Source organism: Panthera onca, chromosome B3 (genome assembly GCF_046562875.1).
Source record: "Panthera onca isolate mPanOnc1 chromosome B3, mPanOnc1 haplotype 2, whole genome shotgun sequence".
Lineage (NCBI taxonomy): Eukaryota > Metazoa > Chordata > Mammalia > Carnivora > Felidae > Panthera > Panthera onca.
In genome coordinates, this window is record NC_138344.1 from 70,691,663 (window position 1) to 70,712,614 (window position 20,952).

The 20,952-nt window shown below is 36.3% G+C and overlaps 1 protein-coding gene across 3 annotated transcripts in view; it reads right to left on the bottom strand.

The window, feature by feature from the left end:
• Positions 1-5,729: 5,729 nt before the first annotated feature.
• Positions 5,730-20,952, bottom strand: part of LOC132669334 (olfactory receptor 4K2-like) — a 69,775-nt gene continuing 54,552 nt past the window's right edge. For all 3 annotated transcript variants that reach the window (XM_060619052.3, XM_078448433.2, XM_078448434.2), the window contains one exon: positions 5,730-9,506. In XM_060619052.3, the coding sequence (XP_060475035.1) occupies positions 8,530-9,489 (960 nt within the window). In that variant the 5' untranslated portion in view covers positions 9,490-9,506 and the 3' untranslated portion in view covers positions 5,730-8,529. The remainder of the gene's footprint in view (positions 9,507-20,952) is intronic.

The window sequence follows — 20,952 nt, forward strand, 5'->3', positions numbered from 1 at the left end:
GATTGAATCATCTGTGACGTGCTTTGGAGTACTTGTTGTGTGTAGGACCTTTGATTGTCAACTCATTTTATCATATGGTAATTCAATTATAAAACTTCCTAAAAGTCAGGAGAAATTGAGGTAGAATGTATAGGGAAAGGGACTCTGCTTTTCTTTTTTTAATAATAACTCCTTATGCTTTTTATTTTGTATTCATTTCTGCATTTTTTTTCTTTTTTCAAATATAATTTATTGTCAAATTGGCTAACACCCAGGGTGTAAAGTGTGCTCTTGGTTTTTAGGGTAGATTCTCATGGTTCATCGCTTACAAACAATACCCAGTGCTCATCCTCAATGCCCATCACCCATTTTCCCTCTCCCCAACACCCCCACCCCCATGGGACTCTGCTTTTATACTCTTCAAAATATCCTGGAGACCCAGGGAGGTATGCATCCCATAAATTTTGGTATGTTGTGTTTTCATTTGTCTCAACATATGTGCTAATTTCTGGTTTTATTTCTTTTTTGATACAGTTGTTCAAAAATAAGCTAATTTCTACATATTTGTTAATTTCCCCATTTTATTTTTGTCATTGATCTCTAATTTTTTATTCCACTGTGCTTGGAATAGATACTTGGAATTATTTCAGTCTTCTTAAATTTGTAATGACTTGTTTTGTGACCTAGCATGTGATCTCTTCAGGGGATGTTTCATGCACACTTGAGAAGAATATATAGTCTGTCACTTTTGGGTGAAATGTTCTGTATGTGTCTGGTAGGTCCATTTGGTCTGTAGTGTTGTTTCCACCTGCTGTTTCCTTATGAGTAGTTAGTCTGGATCATCTGTTCATTATTGTATGGGGTATTGAAGTCTCCAACCCTATTGTATTGCTGTCTTCTTTTTAAAGTTTATTTATTTTGAGGGGGAAAGAGAGAGAGGGTATGTGAGGGGGAAGGGACAGAGAGAATCCCAGGCAGGCTGCGTACTGACAGCCTGGGGCTCAATCCCACAGACCAGGAGATCATGACCTGATCTGAAACCAAGAGTCAGTCGCTTAACCGACTGAGCCACTCAGGCACCCCTATTTTATTGCTATCTATTTCTCCCTTCAGATCTGTCAATGTTTGCTATATATGTTTAAGTATTCTCATTTTGTGTACATGTATTTTTCTAATTTTACATCTTCCTGTTGAATTGACTCTTTAGCATTACATAAAGACCTTCTTTGCTTTTGTGACAGTTTTTGACTTACAGTCTATTTTTTCTTATAGAAGTATAGATACCCTTCTCTCTTTTGGTTACCATTTGAATGGAATGTATTTTTCCATTCCTTGACTTTGAGCCTGTTTGTGTGTCCTTAAATCTAAAGCAGATCTCGTATAGACAGCATATAGTTGGATCTTGTTTTTTATCCCTTAGCTGCCCTATGGCTTGTTTGCGTGGTGAGTTTATTTAAAGTCACTGTTTATACTAAGGACTTACTATTGCCATTTTGTTCATTGTTTTCTGTTTTGTAATTTCTTTTGTTCCCTTTCCTCTCTTGCCATCTTCATTTTTGATTTGATGATTCTTTGTAGTGCTATGTTTTGATTCTTTTCTATCTTGTATTGCTACAAGTTTTTTCTTTGTGGTTACCATGGGGCTTGCAAAAAAAAACTTATTATAACAGTCTATTTTAGACTGGTAACAACTTTAATTGCATAGAAAGACTACACTTTTACCCCACACACACAAACCCTTTGTAGTGTTGTTGTAAGAATTTAAGCAGATAAAATAGCATGTGCAAAGGCGTCCAAAACAATGGAGTGTTGCACATGAGAAGAAGAAGAAAATTAGCATCTAAAGGGGAGAGGAATGTAAAATAGGGCTGAGAAGGTAAGCAGGATCCAGATGATGCATGGCCTACTATAATTTGTAGTAATTTGTTGTTGTATATTCCCCAACCACATTAGCATTTTTTCTATGACACATAGAATGAAGCCTGTCACATTTTAAGCTTTTAGTAATAAATATTGGAGAATAAATGAATATATGATTTTCAGCAGTAGTGAAATTAGCAGTGTTCAAATCAGCATCAAATCAGAATATTTCACCCTTAGAGAGACAAGTGCTGAGAGGTATATGCCTCACCGGGGATGTCCAGTTCTGTTCTCTAATCCTTCCTGCTCCCCTCCAGGTATTCTCTGTCACCTTAATGTAAAGGCTCCCACCAACTTGCATATCATCCACCCAGTGAAAATACACTAACCTGCCATTCAGAACAGACATCAAGAAGCCATTAAGATCATTTCAGGGTATGGGAGGAGAAGAGATTCTGGGGAATAGCTTCAAGATGCAAGGTGATGGGAAAAGAAGAGAAGAGGTAAAAGGAAGCCTTATTTCCAGAAATTACTGGGTTAACAGTTGCAAGTCAGCTCACCATATAACTTAAGATTGAGGATGCTGGTCAAGTAAACAAATTCAAAATTATACAGGAGAGATTGTAAAGAGATAAGAAGAGCCAGGATAACTTCTCTTCTGTGACTCCAATATCGTCTTCAAGTGCAGACTATGTGTTTGGCACCCTTTTATCAATCATACAGAAAATAAATAAGACAGAACTTTCATCAAATCACCTGAGAAGGCTGTAAAACGTTCTCACAACAGGAACTGGGTAAAAGCTGACCCATTGCTTACAGTCTGCCCTCAGTTACCCAATGCTTCCTCCTTCTTTCCAGGGCTCTTGCCACTTTCTTTCAGTACAATTTCTTTCTGCTAATTTAACATCTCGTTCTCTAAAAATAATAAACCAGGGGCGCCTGGGTGGCTCAGTCGGTCAAGCGTCCGACTTCGGCTCAGGTCACGATCTCGCGGTATGTGAGTTTGAGCCCCGCGTCGGGCTCTGTGCTGACTGCTCAGAGCCTGGAGCCTGTTTCAGATTCTGTGTCTCCCTCTCTCTCTGACCCTCCCCCGTTCATGCTCTGTCTCTCTCTGTCTCAAAAATAAATAAACGTTAAAAATAATAAACCATATGCAGCTCCTGAGTTCACTAGGCATTTATATTTTTCTCTGCTTTTTGCCCATGTTGTTCCTTCCCTGTGGCATACTTTCCCCCCAATTTTGCCTTCAAGTCTCAGATTCAGCACTACCTCTGAGGAGCTTTCTCTGACTCTGCAGGCATATTTGGACATGCCCTTTCCTAAGTCTCCATATTACCATGTGCAAACTTATATCATGACCATTATGACACTGCATTGTGATTACTTTTCTTTGTACTAGATATAATCTCTTTAAAGGTAAGGGATAATGCCTTATTATTTGTGTTTCCAAAGGACAGAGCATGTATCTTGAAACAAACAAACAAAAAAAGCCCCAAAAAACATTTCTTGGAGTGAGGGCACCTGGGTGGCTCATTCGGTTAAGCTTCCAACCTCAGCTCAGGTCATGATCTCATGGTCCATGAGTTCAAGCCCCCCATCGGGCTCTGTGCTGACAGCTCAGAGCCTGGAGCCTGCTTTGGATTCTGTGTCTCCCTCTCTCTCTGCCCCTCCCCCTCTCACACTTGTCTCTCTCTCTCTCTCACTATCAAAAATAAATAAACATTAAAAAAAACATTTCTTGGAATATCTATACTAAAGGGGGATATTAAGGTGGCACCTGTTTGACAGAAGCAGAAAATTCTACCTAAGTAAATGTCATCTCCTCTGTTCTAATACTGAACTATTTCAAGAAGAGGGCAGTCCTATCCTCCTATAATTAAAAATGCTGAGGTAGCTCTTCAATATAAAATGAAATACAAGTGACCAAGAGCAAATTTCCACTGGAGTGTAGTCAAAAGAAAATCGGGACATAGGAGAAGAAAGGCATTAAAAAAAGAAGATAGAAGTATAATGAATTTTTTTGTATCCCAGTTAGGCTTAAATCCTCATATAGAAATTTATAGGAATATCAGTATTCCAAAGAGATACAATAAATGCTGTTTGTTGAGAGTGAGCCATCAAAAGTTGGGGGCATAATTGAATTGTGTCAAAGTATGGGTTAAGGCTGGAAGAAAAGTTATAAGCATGGTGAAGGAAAAGGCATATTATCCATCTTATACATATTATACATTCTTTATAAGGATCAGAAACTGTTGGAGTAATATGCATGAATGGAGTGGCCTAGTTCAAGACAAAACAGAGAGAGGAGATCTCTGGTATTAGCCGAATCTGAAAACTCAGCTGCAACTTAGAATTGTGGTCCAGTGTTGGCAGGGTTATTTTTCTTTTTCTTTCTTTCTTTCTTTTCTTTTCTTTCTTTTTTTTTTTTTTAAGAAAATCTATCAAGCTCGGATGCCTGGGTGTCTCAGTCAGTTAAGTGTCCAGCTTTACCTCAGATTATATCTCATGGTTCATGAGTTCGAGACCTGACTCCGGGCTCTGTGCTGACAGCATAGAGTCTGGAGCTGCTTTGGATTCTGTCCCTCCCTCTCCCTCTCTCTTTCTCTTTCTCTCTCTCTCTCTCTCTCTCAAAAATAAATAAGCATTAAAAATTTTTAAAAAATCTATCAAGCTATATTTTCTTGTGAAATCTCTCAGTCTCTAATTTTGTTGAATTAGCTTGATTTCTTTATAAACCTCTTAGGGAAAGACAAGCATGTTGTGAATGCAGGCTGTTGGCTTCCAAACTCTGCTAAAAGAATTTAAAAAAACTGGGATAGACAATGACAAACTTGTACCAAACCAGAGGCTTAGTAAGTGGTGTAAAGCTGAGTTTAGATCAGACAACCTGGCTTCATTGGTGCTATTCACAGTCCCCACTCTGGGAGTTCTTAGTCATGCGGGGGGAGCAGGGGGAGACATTTGTGTCTCTAGCCTCCTCATTGGAACAATATTGCAAACACAAACTAAAGTACATAGGAGTGTAAAGAAGACCAATTATACTGAAATATAGTTATCAAAATGAGCTGTAAATATAGTTTGGGGTTTAACTGATTCCCCAGGAATAGGCTTAACCACAGAAATGCCCAGGTAGAAATTAGATATTTATCCAAAGCTTCAGGGATATCTTAGCCAAATGAAATGTCTGACTTGATGCTATAATTTCACAATTCCAATTTTAACAGTTTCTTAAATAATACTTCTACCATGTCTCCAAATAAACTATTCCCTTATATTTCTGTAAATCTGGAGTAGTGGTAACTTCTTTATTTTTTTTTAATTTTTTATAATGTTTATTTATTTTTGAAGGAGAGAGAGACAGAGTGTGAGTGGGGGAGGGGCAGACAGAGAGGGAGACACAGAATTGGAATCAGGCTCCAGGCTCTGAGCTGTCAGCACAGAGCCCAAAGCAGGGCTCGAACCCACAAACCGTGAGATCATGACCTGAGCTGAAGTCAGCTGCTTAACCGAATGAGCCACTCAGGTTCCCCAGTAACTTCTTTATTAATAAGCTGAATATAGAGTGAATAGGTACATGTCACCATTCATTTCCCAGTTAATATTTTTTTTTAATGTTTGTTTGTTTATTTTAAGAGAGAGCAAGCATGGGGGAGGGTAGAGGGAGAGGGAGACAGAGAAACACAAGCAGGCTCCATGCTGCTAGTGCAGAGCCCAACTTGGGGCTTGATCTCATTAATTGCGAAATCATGACCTGAGCCAAAATCAAGAGTCAGACATTTAACTGACTGAGCCACCCAGCTGCCCCTCCCAGTTAAGAATTTAAAGCATTTCCCTATCTTTTGAATGGGTAAAACATAAAGACAGACAAAATACATGAATAATATTTATCACTTTTCAATCATAAAAACTTTATTTAAAAACATTGTCGTGAAACAGGACACTGACCTGTAGAACATTGTGCATTGTTTTTTCCCTCCTATGCAATCTTGGAATATATTTAAACTTAAAATGAATAAGAAACTTCTAAAATATAATACTTCCTTTGCAAAACACAAACATACAAAGGACAACATTAACTACATAAATGCACCAAAGATTAATAATTGGCACAAATCCAATAGTTTAACATTAGTTAATATTAGGTAAATTGACACATCCTAAACAGTCTTAAAACCATGCCCTTTAAGTTCAGGTAAGCACATCTATTTCCATTCCATTTACCCTGTCATTTGTGCATATCTAACACAATGGCACTAAGTAATATTTATTAGTTAGTATTGGTTAAACGTTTAATGAATGCCAAGCACTGCTAATTGTGTTACATGTCTTTTCAATTTTCACAACATTCCTAGTGGTTATATACTAGATCCACATTTTATAGGTGAGAAAACAAAGTCTTAGAAACGTTAGGAATACTTGCTCAAAGTTGTACAACAAGAAAGCGATGCAATTGGAATTCAAGACTGGTCCCATCTAATTGCTAAACATATGTCCCTCAAAAACAGAGAAATAGATCTTGTACATTAATGTAGTATCATCAGCACCCAGAAAGGACCTTAAACAGAATGGGTGCTCAATAAATAGTCATTGAACTAAAGATTGCTATTTCAGAAGCAGGGTTTATATTTTATTTTATATGTTTATTTGTTTATTTATTTTTGAGAGAGAGCGAGTGAGCAAGTGGGGAAGGGGCAGAGAGAGAGGAAGAGAATCCCAGGCAGGCTCCATGCTGTCAGCACAGAGCCCGACATGGGGCTTGATCCCACAAACCATGAGATCATGACCTGAGCCGAAATCAGGAGTCAGACACTTAGCTGACCAAGCCATCCAGGCACCCCAGAAGCAGGGTTTATATTTTAAAACGAAGATGATAATTTTTGCTAAAGAATGGAGATGAGACAAAAGGACATTTTTACTTTTTCTCATTTGACTGACTTTATGGCAAGAATAAAGAGTTTATGATTTGGCTAAAAATTAACTAGTATTTTAAACTAGAATGTGGTTTTTATACCTAGCTCCAATACTACATTTCTTCATAAACCTCTGCCACATTATTTAACTTCAGATATTAAGTATTTATCTTGAAGATTGTGTTGAATCATGTTGAAACCTTAAAAGTCCAGAATAAATGTAAGAAACTATTAATACCATGAATGTCATCATAACAGATCATTTCCTAAATTATTTTCGTAAACTTCAGTCAATTCAAAGAGATGCAGCCTATCAGTACATTGTTATTCATAAAAAACACAAAGTATCTGGCAATCTAATTTCTACAACCACCCTCCATGTTAACAATGGAAAACTGGAAAGTGTTCTATTTGTTTTTCTGCCATATGTCTTAAGAAGCTGCAAAGAGACGTCCTAAAACTAGAATGTCAAATTTTGTGAGCTGCTGGTTTCACCTGAATGTGGTTATTCTTTAAAGGTATACTACTTAAAAATAAAATGAATTTTGGGTAAGAGTCTGTGTAGTTGCGAAGGGAAAAGAAAATGACATTTTTGGAGTCTGTTGTGTCCACTTTCCATAAAATGGTCACAACAGTTTTTATCATCTTCATATTAGAGATTAAACAGGGTAGAGAGATGAAGTGAAACTCCCAGGATAACACAACTAGGAAATGACAGATCCAAAATTAAATCTGGGATCTAGGTATATTTAGAGCAATGACTTTTACCCATTACAGTAATTCAGTCTTGAACCAGCTCTAAGAATTTTCTGTATCTTAGGTTCTTTCACTGTTAGGGAAATGGTTTGGCTAGCTGATTTTCAAAAAATGTCTTGGAATAAAAAGTATGTTTAACACAATCACTAATAAGCCAGATTAGGAAGAATTGTTCTATGTATTTTTTTAAATTAGTTTCATCTTTTCTTCCTCTAGGCTACGTTATGTTGAGAATGAGAGACAAAACTCATACTAAGACTAATAAAGTTTTGTAATGTTTTACTTTGGAAATGACAAACTTGTCATGAATTTAGTAGTTAATTTTTCAAGCATTTAGTCTTGAGAGTAAATGAATGCATCATATCTCTGACATTCAACCAGGTTTTAGGAGAGAATCATATTTTAGTTGTTTACTTTCTATGGTTTAAACTTCACAAATGGCTGTTTAAATAATTATTTGCTATATCAATTATCAAGTGTGGTAATGATCTATACACCTCTTAAGAAACCAGATTGTTAAATCTCAGATCCTCCAAACTGTTCTCTTTTGTTCAAAGTTGACTCAGAAGAATCTCTTCACCATTTGAATTTTCCCATAAAAATATTTCTAATGAAAAATAAACACTTTTAATCAAAGTTCTGCAAGTGGACACCATCAAAGTACCACAAGGCTGTGCAACTGAGTAGGAATGTTCTGGGGTAGAAGACAAGAGAACAGTATTTTATCTCAGGCTTCTCTAAGTTGCTGAGGTATGTTGATAGGATTCATGGGTATATGAAGCCCTGAATTTATGTTTTGATTATATGTGCATTTTTCTGTGAAAATAACCTATAGATTTCAGCAGATTTTCAAACGTGTCTGTAACCTCAAAAGGCTCACAAACATCTCAGTAATTTTTAGACAAGATTATTTCACATCTCTCAACCCTGGCTTCTTCTTTTTGTGAATTTAAACTAAAAGACTTGAAATGAAGATACTAAGTATTGCTATAAAAATAAACTGATGATATAAATCTCAGGAGATTCATTGCACTGGATATCTTGGAGAAGTTTTCCCAAGATCTAGGTATTGGTTACTTAGTTTCTTCTTCACAGCCGTCTTCATTTCCTGGTTTCTCAAAGTATAGATAAGTGGATTCAGAAAGGGAGTAAAGATGGTATAGAAAACAGACAGAACTTTGTCCACCAGGAAGTTGGTGAAAGGCCACACATAGATGAAGATGCAGGGCCCAAAGAACATTAACACAACTAGGAAATGTGCAGTGCAGGTAGAAAAAACCTTAGATGATCCTGTGGAGGAGTGGTCCTTGATAGTGACAAGAACAATGACATAGGAGGTGAGCAAAAGCAGAAAACTTACAAGAGCAATCACACCACTAGTTGAGATCATGAAGATTCCAAGAACATAGATATCTACACAAGCCAGCTGGATGACCAAAGGAAGGTCACAGAAGAAACTGTCTACAACATTGGGACCACAGAAGGGTAAATAGAGAGTAAAAGCTAACTGGCTCAAGGTATGCAGGAAGCCCACTGTCCAAGAAGTTACCACAAGCCCAACACACACTCTTTGGCTCATAATTGTTGAATAATGGAGAGGTTTGCATATGGCAATGTACCTGTCAAAAGACATGGAGATCAGCAGCACAATCTCAGTCCCAGTGAAAAGGTGCAAAAAGAAGATCTGAGAAATGCAGCCCTCAAAGGAGATGGTCTTATGCTCAGCAAAGAAGTCCATGATCATCTTTGGAGTGGCAAAGGAGGACAAGCACATGTCAATGAGAGACAGGTTGCTGAGGAGGAAATACATGGGGGAGTGAAGGTGTGGGGTGCATAGGACTGTGAGCAAAATCAAGCAGTTGCCCAACATAGTTAGTAAATAGAAAACAGAAAACATCACAAAGAAAAAAATCTGGAGCTCAGGAGAATCAGTAAGTCCAAGTAATACAAATTCAGATACTCCAGAATGGTTGAATCCCTCCATGATCTGCAGACTCTGCTCTGGAATGACAAAATAGGACAAAATTACAGAGCTAGAAAATGTGACACTTCTACAATTACACATGAAGGAATTATGGTATCAATAATTCACAAGAAAACTGATTACCTAAAAGCCAACTAACAACTATCTCAGTAAAGATTTTTCCTTTTGGCACAAATTTAACAATTGCTATCAGATATCACTTCAAATGGACAACTTCTTGATTTTGACCAACATCAGCACATTTTGGGTTATATTCATCACATAACCACACACTAATATTCTGGATACTAAGTAGTTATATAATCCATATTTATAGAGGAAGAATTACACTAAGTGTGCTCTACTTATTCAGGTATATAAAAAATTAAATGATGGTTGAAATCTCCAAGCTTTCTGTTAAACAATAACAATAAAAATATGATGATGTCAAATCCATTATTGTTGAGCACTGGATTTAACTAACAGTTTAACATAACAATTTCAGAAGACCCATTTAGTGTCTCCTATCAGGGTAATAACTAGTGACCTTCTGTTTTCTCAGCTACAGAAAAAATCCAGTTCCACCCTTACTTTACTTGCAAATTTTCAAATTGTTTTCTCACTATTGATAAGTACTATTCTTAATACTTAAACATATAAATAATAAGTTACTTTCTTGACCCCATTAAACTATTGATAACCAAAAGGTGTACCTATGAGTTTTTCTCAATTTTATTTTATGATCCCATAGAAACATTTGAAAGAGAGAGAATATCCCTCCTTCTCATGCTACTCCAACAAAACTATTTTTTTAGACTAGAAAAAATATATTCTACACCTGGACAAGGAGATACACAAGATAAGTGTTGGACATCCTTGAGTACCATAATGCTCAAAACAAAACAAATTTAAAAATCCACTTAGATGGTGGTATCTCAAGGTGACACAAGAGCCACTTGGGGGAGGGTGGGAAAGACACATTAAGGACTCAGACTCATTCTTCAAAATTGAGTTTGTAATTTGCAGCACATTTCAAGTTCTGAAAATACCTTCTGTGATGTTTTTTTTAATTTAAATAATCTCCTGTTTTTCCATGACAAAAAATTAGGTTTCATAAACCATTTGCAAATACTCAAATTGTTCTTTCAATTTTGATAAATATCTGTAAAATTTATCAGAGAACAATAGTCCAGAAATATTAAAACTGGACTGTGGCAAAGCAATTCAAAGGGTTAAGGTGTCCTTACCCTGCTGTGTGGCCTTGATCTTACCTTGATCTTGATCGAGAGATTAAATTAGATAGTCTGTATAAAGCACCTATCATATTTCCTGGGCAACATTTAAGAATTCTCTAGGTTTCAAAATTCATAGTTAAGAATACTGTTCTGAAATAATCAGCTTGTTTTAGTTCATTAATAATAATAATTACAGCATAAATATTCAAACCTAGTTTCAGTGCAGGGATTTAGGAAAAGACGTGTTCTTACAAAAATCGTTTCATCTTTTTGAAGTTAAATTACTTCATTTTAAATGAAAATTATGAGTACCTTGATATATTAAATGCACTGAAAATACTCAGCCTCACACATTTGAGTATTTCTTCTGTTTTCCTAACTTGATAATGTAATTAGTAATGGAAACTCAGAAACTATTATGCCTAATCTATATATATGTATATATGTATATGTATATGTATATAGGATGAATATATTGTATATTCATTGTAACTGAATAAACAGTTGTCAGAATTTTTTCTCCTTTCATCTACAGAATTCACATTTAATTCCTATTTAGTGGAACCATCTATCTTTACATCTTCGTTATTTTTTTTCTTTGCTACTCCATTATATTTGCTCTATAGAATTATTAAATGAATTGTTTTTGCCACCTGAAGAACACAAAACACAACCGCTTCCCAAGATCCTTAATATTATTTCCAGATTTTAACCTACCAGTTATACATCAGGAATCAAAAACACCATGTAGTTTGAGAGTCACAAGCCTACTGAAATCACCATGATTCTTAGTAAGCATCAAAAGCCTGGAGTATGGATATAGGTTTTTCCCATTCCTGGTATAAAAACCTCTAGAAAGCAGCGACATTCAGGAGATGAGGGATTAGACACTCCTGTCTACTTGCAGTGGGAGTTATTAAAATGTTGAATTGACTTTTCCCAAAGTTACAAGAATTGTGGAGTGTGTCTTTGCTATTTAAAGTGAGGATACACCCATGATGAAGCAGTCTTCATTAGAGAAAGAGCATAATTGGGACTGGACTGGGAGAAGGACACCTTTGAGCAACATCAAGGAGCATTTTAGTAGCAAAAAAATTGCTCCTTTGAACATAGAAATAGTCCCACCTTTAAGCCACAGTGTTCAGTGTCTCAATGTTGGAAAATTACTCTTTTAGGCTAAGATACTTTGTCACAAAAAAAAAATATATATAATATATTATATATATATATAATATATATATAATATATATATATAATATATATAATATATATATATAATATATATAATATATATATTATATATATATATAATATATATATATATTGCTTACTGGAAGAATCATATAAGGGTATAATCTGCATTAAAGTTTTTGACAGGACACTAAAAATTATTACAGGCTAGTAGGTATAATGATATCTGCCACCACCAATAGGTGAAATCTGGGGAAGGAGAAGTTGGAAAACCCAAAGTAATAACAAGAAGTTAAGACAGGTACTTTGCAAGTACCCTAGAAAAATGGTGTATGAATTAAATGACACAAATGTAAAGCATTTAGCACAATACCTAGCATAGAGAAAGTAGTGAATAAAATATAGGATAACTAGTGGAGGTGATTCTAAATAACATTATTTTTTGGAATGTCCGTCACACATAATTTAGGAAAATACCAGATGTAGATTCTCAACCTGAAACAATAACTGAGGATGTTGCCATATTTACTTGAATCATTCATGTGTGGATTGCTCTTCAAACACAACTTTCTCCTCAAATGCCTCAGTAATTTGAACTCCTCATAGCTATACTACCTATCCTACATTCCCCAGAAGGCTAGCAGTAGAGTCCAAGGAAATCTTCCCTAGATGACCACATTTCTTACAGACTTTGAAATAATAAACAACTTTGTTTTGAATATTTTTACAATTTCTGTAAAGGAAATTTTTTAAAAAGCCAACTAACATAAGAGCAGTTGAAAAAATTCACTAAATTTTAAATATTTGCCCAATTTTTAAACTTTTTTTTTAATTTTTATTTATTTTAAGAGACAACAAGCGAGAGAATCCCAGGGAAGACCCGTGCTATTAACAAGGAACCTGATGCAGGGCTCGAATTCATGAACCATGAGATCATGACCTGAGCTGAAACCAAGAGTCGGACGCTTAACCAACTGAGCCACCCAGGCACCCCAATCAATATTTGCCCACTTGAAAACAAAAGGTAAATGTATACAGACATTACCAGAGTTAACCTGGAAAGGTTAAGAGAATTAACAGAAAGATAATAGAAATAAAAGATAAGTCAGAAAGAGTATGAAGGAGTTTAGGGGCATTATGCAACTGTTCTGTATCTTGGTCACAGTGGTGGTTACATGAATCTATACATGTCTTAAAATTCATAGCACTGCATACCAAAAGAAATAAAAACCAATTTTAATTTAAGAGAATTTATAAAGTATAATTTTAGAAAGCAAAACCAGATAATTTTGCTTACAAAGTAAGCAAATAAAACCATGAGCTTTCTTATAAACCAACACTAACCTAATAAAATATATAGTAAAAAAAAAAAAAAGCCTTTTCAGATAAGCAATAGAATACATAGAGTAAATAAGAATAATCTTAATCAGAAAGGTGTTGGATCTATGTGACAAGCTATAATACTCTACAAAAGGAAAAAAGCAAATTAAGGTACATGCTGTGTTATTGGAAGGCAAAATACAGTATCACTTACAGTATCACTAAAGTAAATTTTTTTATTGAAGTACAGTTAACATACAGTGTTATATTTTCAGGTGTACGATTATGTTACTCAGTGCCCATCATGGTAAGTGTAGCCACCAAACAATGTACCACATTAACCATATTAATAACCATATTCCCTATGCTGTACTTTTTTCTCTGTGACTTAATTTATTTTGTACTATAAATTTATACCTCTTAATCCCCTTTATTTCACTCATCCCTACCCCTCCCCTTTGGAAACTACCAGTTCTCTGTATTTAAGAGTCTGGGGTTTTTTTTTTTGTCTTTTTCTGTTTCTTTATTTCTTAAATTCCACACTGAGTGCAATTATATGGTATTTGTCTTACTTTGACTGATTTCACTTAGCATAACACTCTCCAGCTCCATCCATGTCATTGCAAATGGCAAGACTTCAATTTTTATGGCTGAATAATATTGTGTGTGTGTGTGTCTTCTGTTACCATTCATCAGTTGATGGACACTTGGGCTGCTTCCATATTTTGCTTATTGTAAATAATGCTGCAATAAACATAAGGATACATATCTTTCAAATTTTTGTGTTTTGGGACAGGTAAGTACCCAGTAATGAAATTACCAGATCATATGGTGTTTCTATTTTTAACTTTTTGAGGAACCTCCATAGTGATTTCCACAGTGGCCACACCAGTTACATTCCCACCAATAGTTCATGAGGGTTACTTTTTCTCCACATCCTAGCCAACACTTGTTTCTTGTGTTTTTGATTTTAGCCATCCTGACCAATGTGAGCTGATATCTCATTATGGTTTTGATTTGCATTTCCCTGATGTTTTAGAGGTGTTGCACGTCTTTTCATGTGTCTGTTGACCATCTGTATATCTTTGGGAAAATGTCTAATCAGGTTCTCTGCCCATTGTTTAATCAGGTTGTTTGGGTTTTTTTGGTGTTAAGTTGTATAAATCATTTTTGTATTCTGAATATTAGCCTCTTATCATATATATGACTGAAAATATCTTCTCCTACTCAGTAGGTTGCTTTATCTTTTTTCATAGTTTGTTTTGCTGTCCAAAAGCTTTTTATTTGATGTAGTCCCAATGGTTTATTTTTGCTTTTCTTTCACTTATCTCAGGAGACCTATCTAGAAAAATGTTTTAATCGAAGATCAAATAAATTACTACTTATGGTTTCTTCTAGAGTTTTATAGTTTCAGGTCTCACATTTAGGTCTTTAATCCATTTTGAGTTTATTTTTGTGTATGGTGTAAGAAAATGTTCCAGGTTCACTTTTGCATGTAGCTGTCCCGTTTTCCCAGGACCATTTGTTGAAGAGACTTTCTTTTCCCCATGGTGTATTCTTTCCTCCTTTGCCATAGATAAATTGACCATATAAGTGTGGGTTTATTTTTGTGCTCTCTATTTTCTTCCATTGGTCTGTGTGTCTATTTTTGTGCCAATACTGTTACTGAGAGATAAAAAAGGAAAGAAGCCTTGGTTCTTTTTGCTGCCACTGTGAAGAATAACAGGACAGGAAAATGAAAGTAAAGCAGAGAAGTTTTACTAAATTATACACCAAGGGAGGAACAGGCCAGTCAAGAGAGACAAAGGCCCCAGAAACTCTGGGGTATGAGCTTATATCAGTTTTTTCTCTTTGGGGTGGGTCCTAGAGTAGCAACATTTGAGTGACAGGCCTGGATTATATAATAATTAGCCAACCATGCATGTCTTTTACCAAGATCCATTTGAAATCCCTGCACAGGGTAGGAAACCACATTATTTCTATTCTAGAGATAGAGGTCAAATAAGGACAGGCAGCTGCTTTCTGCACAAATGCAACAAGCACAAATTTAACTCTTCTTCTGCTAGGATGTTGTAACTGCAAGCTGACTGCTAAATGAGTGGGATGGAGTGGTCCCAGCGTGTCCCTTGGTTGGGTCTCTCTGTCAGGATGTCTAAGGTCCATCCTCCTGTTGCACATGCCAAGCTTCCTGCCTATCAAGTACCATACTACTTTGATTACTACTACTTCATAGTAGATCTTTTTTCTAAAGTTTATTTATTTATTTTGAGAGAAAGACAGTGTGAGCAAGGGAGGGACAGAGAGAAAGGGAGAAAGAAGGAATCCTAAGCAGGCTCCGCACCGCCAGCTCAGAGCCCAATGTGGGGCTCAAACCCATGAAACCATGAGATCACGCATGACTTGAGCCAAAACCCAGAGTCAGACACTTAATCAACTGAGCCACCCAGGTGCCCCTGGAGTATATCTTTAAATCCGGGGTTGTAATACCTCCAGCTTTGTAACTCTTTAAGACTACTTTGGCTATTCAAGGTCTTTTGTGGTTCCACACAAATTTTAGTGTTATTTGTTCTAGTTCTGGTGAAAACTGCTATTGGTATTTTGATAGGGACTGCAATGAATATGTAAGAATGCTTTGGGGAGCATGGACATTTTAATATTAACTCTTCCAACCCATGAGCATGGAATATTTTTCCATTTGTTTGTGTCTTCAGTTTCTTTCATCAGTGTTTTATAGTTTTGGAGTACAGGTCTTTCACTTCCCTGGTTAAGTTTATATAAATGGGATTGTTTTCTTAAAGTCTCTGTCTGCTACTTCATTATTAGTGTATAGAAATTTAACAGATTTCTGTATCTTTTCTTTCTGCAAATTTACTCAATTTTTGTTTTAGTACTTTTTTAGTAGAGTTTTTAGGGTTTTCTAAGTATAATATCATGTCATCTACAAATATGGACTGTTTTACTTCTTCTTTACCAATTTGGATACCTTTTTTTCTTATCTGATTACTATTTTGAGGACTTCCAAGATAAGTTGAATAAAAGTGGTGAGAGTAGACATTCTTGTCTTGCTCCTGATCTTAGAGGAAAAGCTCTCAGTTTTCACCATTGAGTATGATGGGATAGCTATAGCTTTTTCCTTTGGGCCTTTATTGAGATATATTCCCTCTAAACCCGCTTTGTTGAGGGTTTTTATCATGAATGGATGTTGCACTTTGTCAGATGTTTTTTTCCTGTGTCTATTGAAATGATCACATATGATTTTTATCCTTTCCCTTGTTAATGCAGTGTGTCACAATGATTTGTAAATGTTCAACCACACTTGGATTCTAGGTATAAATTCCACTTGATCCTGGTGAATAATTTTTTGATATATTGTTGGTTTAGTTTGCTATTATTTTCTTCAGGATTTCTGAATCTATGTTCAGCAGAGACACTGGCTAGTAGGGTTTTGTTTTGTTTTGTACCGTCTTTGGTTTTGGTATCAGGAAAATGCTGGCCTCCTAGAATGAATTTGGAAGGTTTCCTTCCTCTTCTATTTTTTTTTTTGGAATAGTTTCAGGACAGTGGGCATTAACTCTTCTTTAAATGTGTGCTAGAGGGGCGCCTGGGTGGCTCATTCCGTTAAGCAGCCAACTTCAGCTCAGGTCATGATCTCACGGTCCGTGAGTTCGAGCCCCGCGTCGGGCTCTGTGCTGACAGCTCAGAGCCTGGAGCCTGTTTCAGATTCTGTGTCTCCCTCTCTCTGACCCTCCCCTGTTCATGCTCTGTCTCTGTCTCAAAAATAAATAAACGTTAAAAAAATAATAAATGTGTGCTAGAATTCATCTGTGAAACCATCTGGTACTGTACTTTTGTATCTGGAGAGTTTTTTGATTACTGATTCAATTTTGTTGCTAGTAATTTTTCTGTTCAGATTTTCTGTTTCCGCATTCAGTTTTGGAAGGTTATACATTTCTAGGATTATGTCCATTCCTTCTAGGTTTTCTAATATGTTGGCATATGATTTTTCATAATATTCTCTTATAACCCTTTTTTAATGGTGTCCTTCCTTCATTTCTGATTTCATTTATTTGAGTCCTCTCTCTTTTTTATTGATGAGTCTGGCTAAAGGTTTATCAGTTTGGTTTACGTTTTCAAAGAATTAGCTCCCAGTTTCATTCATTTTTTTCTATTGTTTTGTTTTTTTTTGTTGTTGTTGTTGACACTATTTCACTTATTTCTGCTTTAATCATTATTATTTCCTTCCTTCTACTGGCTTTTGGCTTTTGGCTTTGTTTGCTCTTCTTTTTCTAGATCCTTTAGGTGTAAGGTTAGGTTGAGATTTTTCTTGTTTCTTAAGATAGGCCTATACTGCTGTAAACTTCTTTTAGAACAGCTTTTCCTACATCACCACACAATGGTTGTGTTTTCATTTTGATTTGTCTCTGTGTATTTTTTATTTCCTCTTTGATTTCTTGGGTAACCCAACCATTATTTAGAAGTACATTATTTAGCTTCCATTTATTTGCTTTGTTTCCAGATTTTTTTCCTGTAACTGATTTCTAATTTTATACCATTGTGGTCAGAAAAGATGTATTTTATTATTGCAGTCTTTTTTAATGTATTAAGATTTGTTTTGTGTCCTAACATGTGTTCTATCTAGGAGAATATTCCATGTGCGCTTTAAAGAATGTGTATTCTGCTGTTTGGCGATGGAACAGTGTGTGTGTGTGTACACACATACTGTTTGGCTTTGAATGACACAAGACTGCATAGATCTGTTTCCTTGTTGATTTTCTGTCTGAATGAACTATCCCATTGATGCAACTGGGGTGTTAAAGTCCCCTACTATTATTGTATTATGATCAATTTCTCCCTTTTTCCCTGTTAATAGTTGCTTTATGTATTTAGATGCTTCCTTTTGGGATGCATAGATATTTGCAATTGTTCTATCCTCTTGTTGGAATGTTTCCTTTATCTTTCCCTACAGTCTTTGCTTTAAAGTCTATTTTATTGACTATAAGTATTGCTACCTCAGCTTTCTTTTCACTTTCATTTGCATGATGTTTTTCTATCCTCTTACTTTCAATCTGTGTCTTTAGGTCTGGAATGAGTCTCTTGTTAATCTACTACCTTATTATATGTTTGCATTTACCTGTGAAATTTTTTCCTTTCATAATTTTTTAACTGCCAATTATGGACTTTCCTCCTTTCCACTCAAAGAATTCTCCTTAACATTTCTTGTAAGGCTGCTTGAGTAGTGATGAACTCCTTTAACTTTTCTTTGGGAATCTCTTTATCTCTCCTCCTCTTCTGAAGGATAGCCTTGCTGAATAGAGTATTCTTGGCTGCAGGTTTTTTCCTTTCAGTACATTTGAATATATCACCACTCCCTTCTGGCCTGCAAAGTTTCTGCTGAAAAATCAGTTGGTAGCCTTATGGAATGTCCCTTGTATGTACTATTTGCCCTTGCTGCTTTAAAAATTCTTTATCATTACTTCTTGCCATTTTAATTATTATATGTCTTGACATGGACTTCCTTGGGTTGATTTGGGTGGTGGCTTTTGTTCGTCCTCCATCTGATATCTGTTGCCTTCACTAGATTAGGAAAGTTTTCAGCTATTATTTCTTCCAATATGTTTTCTTTCCCTTTCTCTCTCTCTTCTACTGGGATCCTTATAATGTGAATGACATTATGCTTGATGATGTCACTGAGTTTCCTTAACCTATTTTCATTTTTTATTCTTTCTTCATTTTAGCTTGCCTGCTTTCCATTACCCTGGCTTCCAGATTGCTGGTCCTTTCTTCTGCCTCTTCTAATGTGCTATTGATTCCCTCTAGTGTGTTTTTAATTTCTGTTATTGTGTTCTTCATCTCAGACTGGTTCTTTTTTACATTTGTGATCTCTTTTTTGAAGGTCTTACTGAGATTCTCCACTCTTTTTTAAGTCCAGTATCTTTATAACCATCACTTTGTCTTTATCAAGCATATTCCTTATCTCCATTTAAGTTTTGTTGTGATTTTGTTCTGTTCTTTCATTTGAGACATAATCCTGCCTCCTTATTTTGTCTAACTCTGTCTGTTTCTATGTATTAGGAAAGTCAGCTATGTCTCCTGATCTTGACTGTAGTGCCCTTTTGAAGAAAAAGTCATGTGGCGCCTTGTAATGCACATACTCTCTGGTCATCAGAATCAGGCTCTCCAGGGGTGTCTTCTATGGGTCCATGCATCCTAGTGTTCTGGCTGAGCCATGTTTCCTTCAGATCAGTTGGCTACAGTGGCCCACTTTGGCTGCTGTGGGTGCATAGGGCAGGGTTTGGTCGTGTGCTGTTGAGAAGTCTGAGGCTTCCATGGGCTTATAGCTGGGCAGTGTCAGCAGTCAGGCTAGCTGTCTGCACTCATTCTGTCAGTCTGTCACAGTTACTTGCACAGTGAGCTGCAGGGTACTCTCCCTGGGCTTCCCACTGAGAGATTTTGTTTGTTACTGGAACTGGCATTCAGACTGGTTACTTGTCTGCCAGAACTGTGGCACTCTGCTGTGTGTGGTTATCTTCCCCACTCCTCAGGACAGGAATCACTTTGGGGTGACACCAGTCCCTGCTGGGCTGCCTGCAGGGTGTGTCAGGGCAGGAGCTGCTTTACAAGGACCCCTGTAAGTGGGGCAGGTCTGCCTGGGGATGCAGGGGTGGGGAACATGGTAGCAAGATAGGTGAAGAGTGTTCATGCTGGTTCTCACAGTGTTGGCCTATGTAGGCTGGAGGAGGGGAAGAGAAATGGTGCCCATCAGCACTTTTATTTTTGGAGAAGTCTTCTAAAACTCCCTGCCTTTCCTGGATTAGTAAGTACATCTCCTTCATATACCCAGGCACTTTTCAAACTACTGCATATATGTTGTGTTTTCATTTGGTTGTTATGCTGGCTATATGGTTATATGTTACAGTAACTCAGTTTCTTATTGCCCTCCAGCACTCCTAGAGGTTATAGAGCTAATAAGCCCACTGATTTTTAAAATACTTGGAGTTAGTGTGAGTCCCCCATGCTTGGGGTACCTGGAGAGTGGTCTAATCCTCTTTCTTCTCCATGATGGTGGGATCCCTCCCATGGGTGATTAGTTTCTTAAAGAGGTTTGGTTCCCAACCACATCTCTGCCCCTCCTACTCTTTTTAATGTGGCCTCTTTACTATATGATTAACTGTAGAAGATCTGTTCTGCCAGTCTTCATACTGTTCTCAAAGTTAGTTGTACAGATGTAGCTGTTATCTCAGTGGGTTCATAGGATGAAGGATTCTCCTACTCCACCATTTTCCTGACCTCCAGCAACAAGTAAATAAGATTTTTTTTTAATTAACAAAATAATTCCAAAGTTTGTCTAGAGGCAAATAACTGGAAATAATATCTTGGGGCACCTGGGAGGCTGTCTTTAAACCCCACGTCAGGCTTTGTGCTGATAGCTCAGAGCCTGGAGCCTGCTTTAGATCCTGTGTTTCCCTCTCTGTCCGTCCCCAGCTCACACTCTGTCTCTCTCTCAAAAATAAACATTAAACAAAGAAAACAAAAGAAAAATAATTGAAAAAGTAATGGCTTAGGGACTTTGCAAATTTGATAAAAGCTATTCTCACGTAGATCCAAACAAAAAAAAATATGGAAAATCACTATTTTATATGTATGCATAAAATAATGTAATTGCTGAAAATCAATGATAAAAATGAAAAATTGTAAAGCAGCCAGAGAAAAAATAATACATGATACATAGGGAGAAACA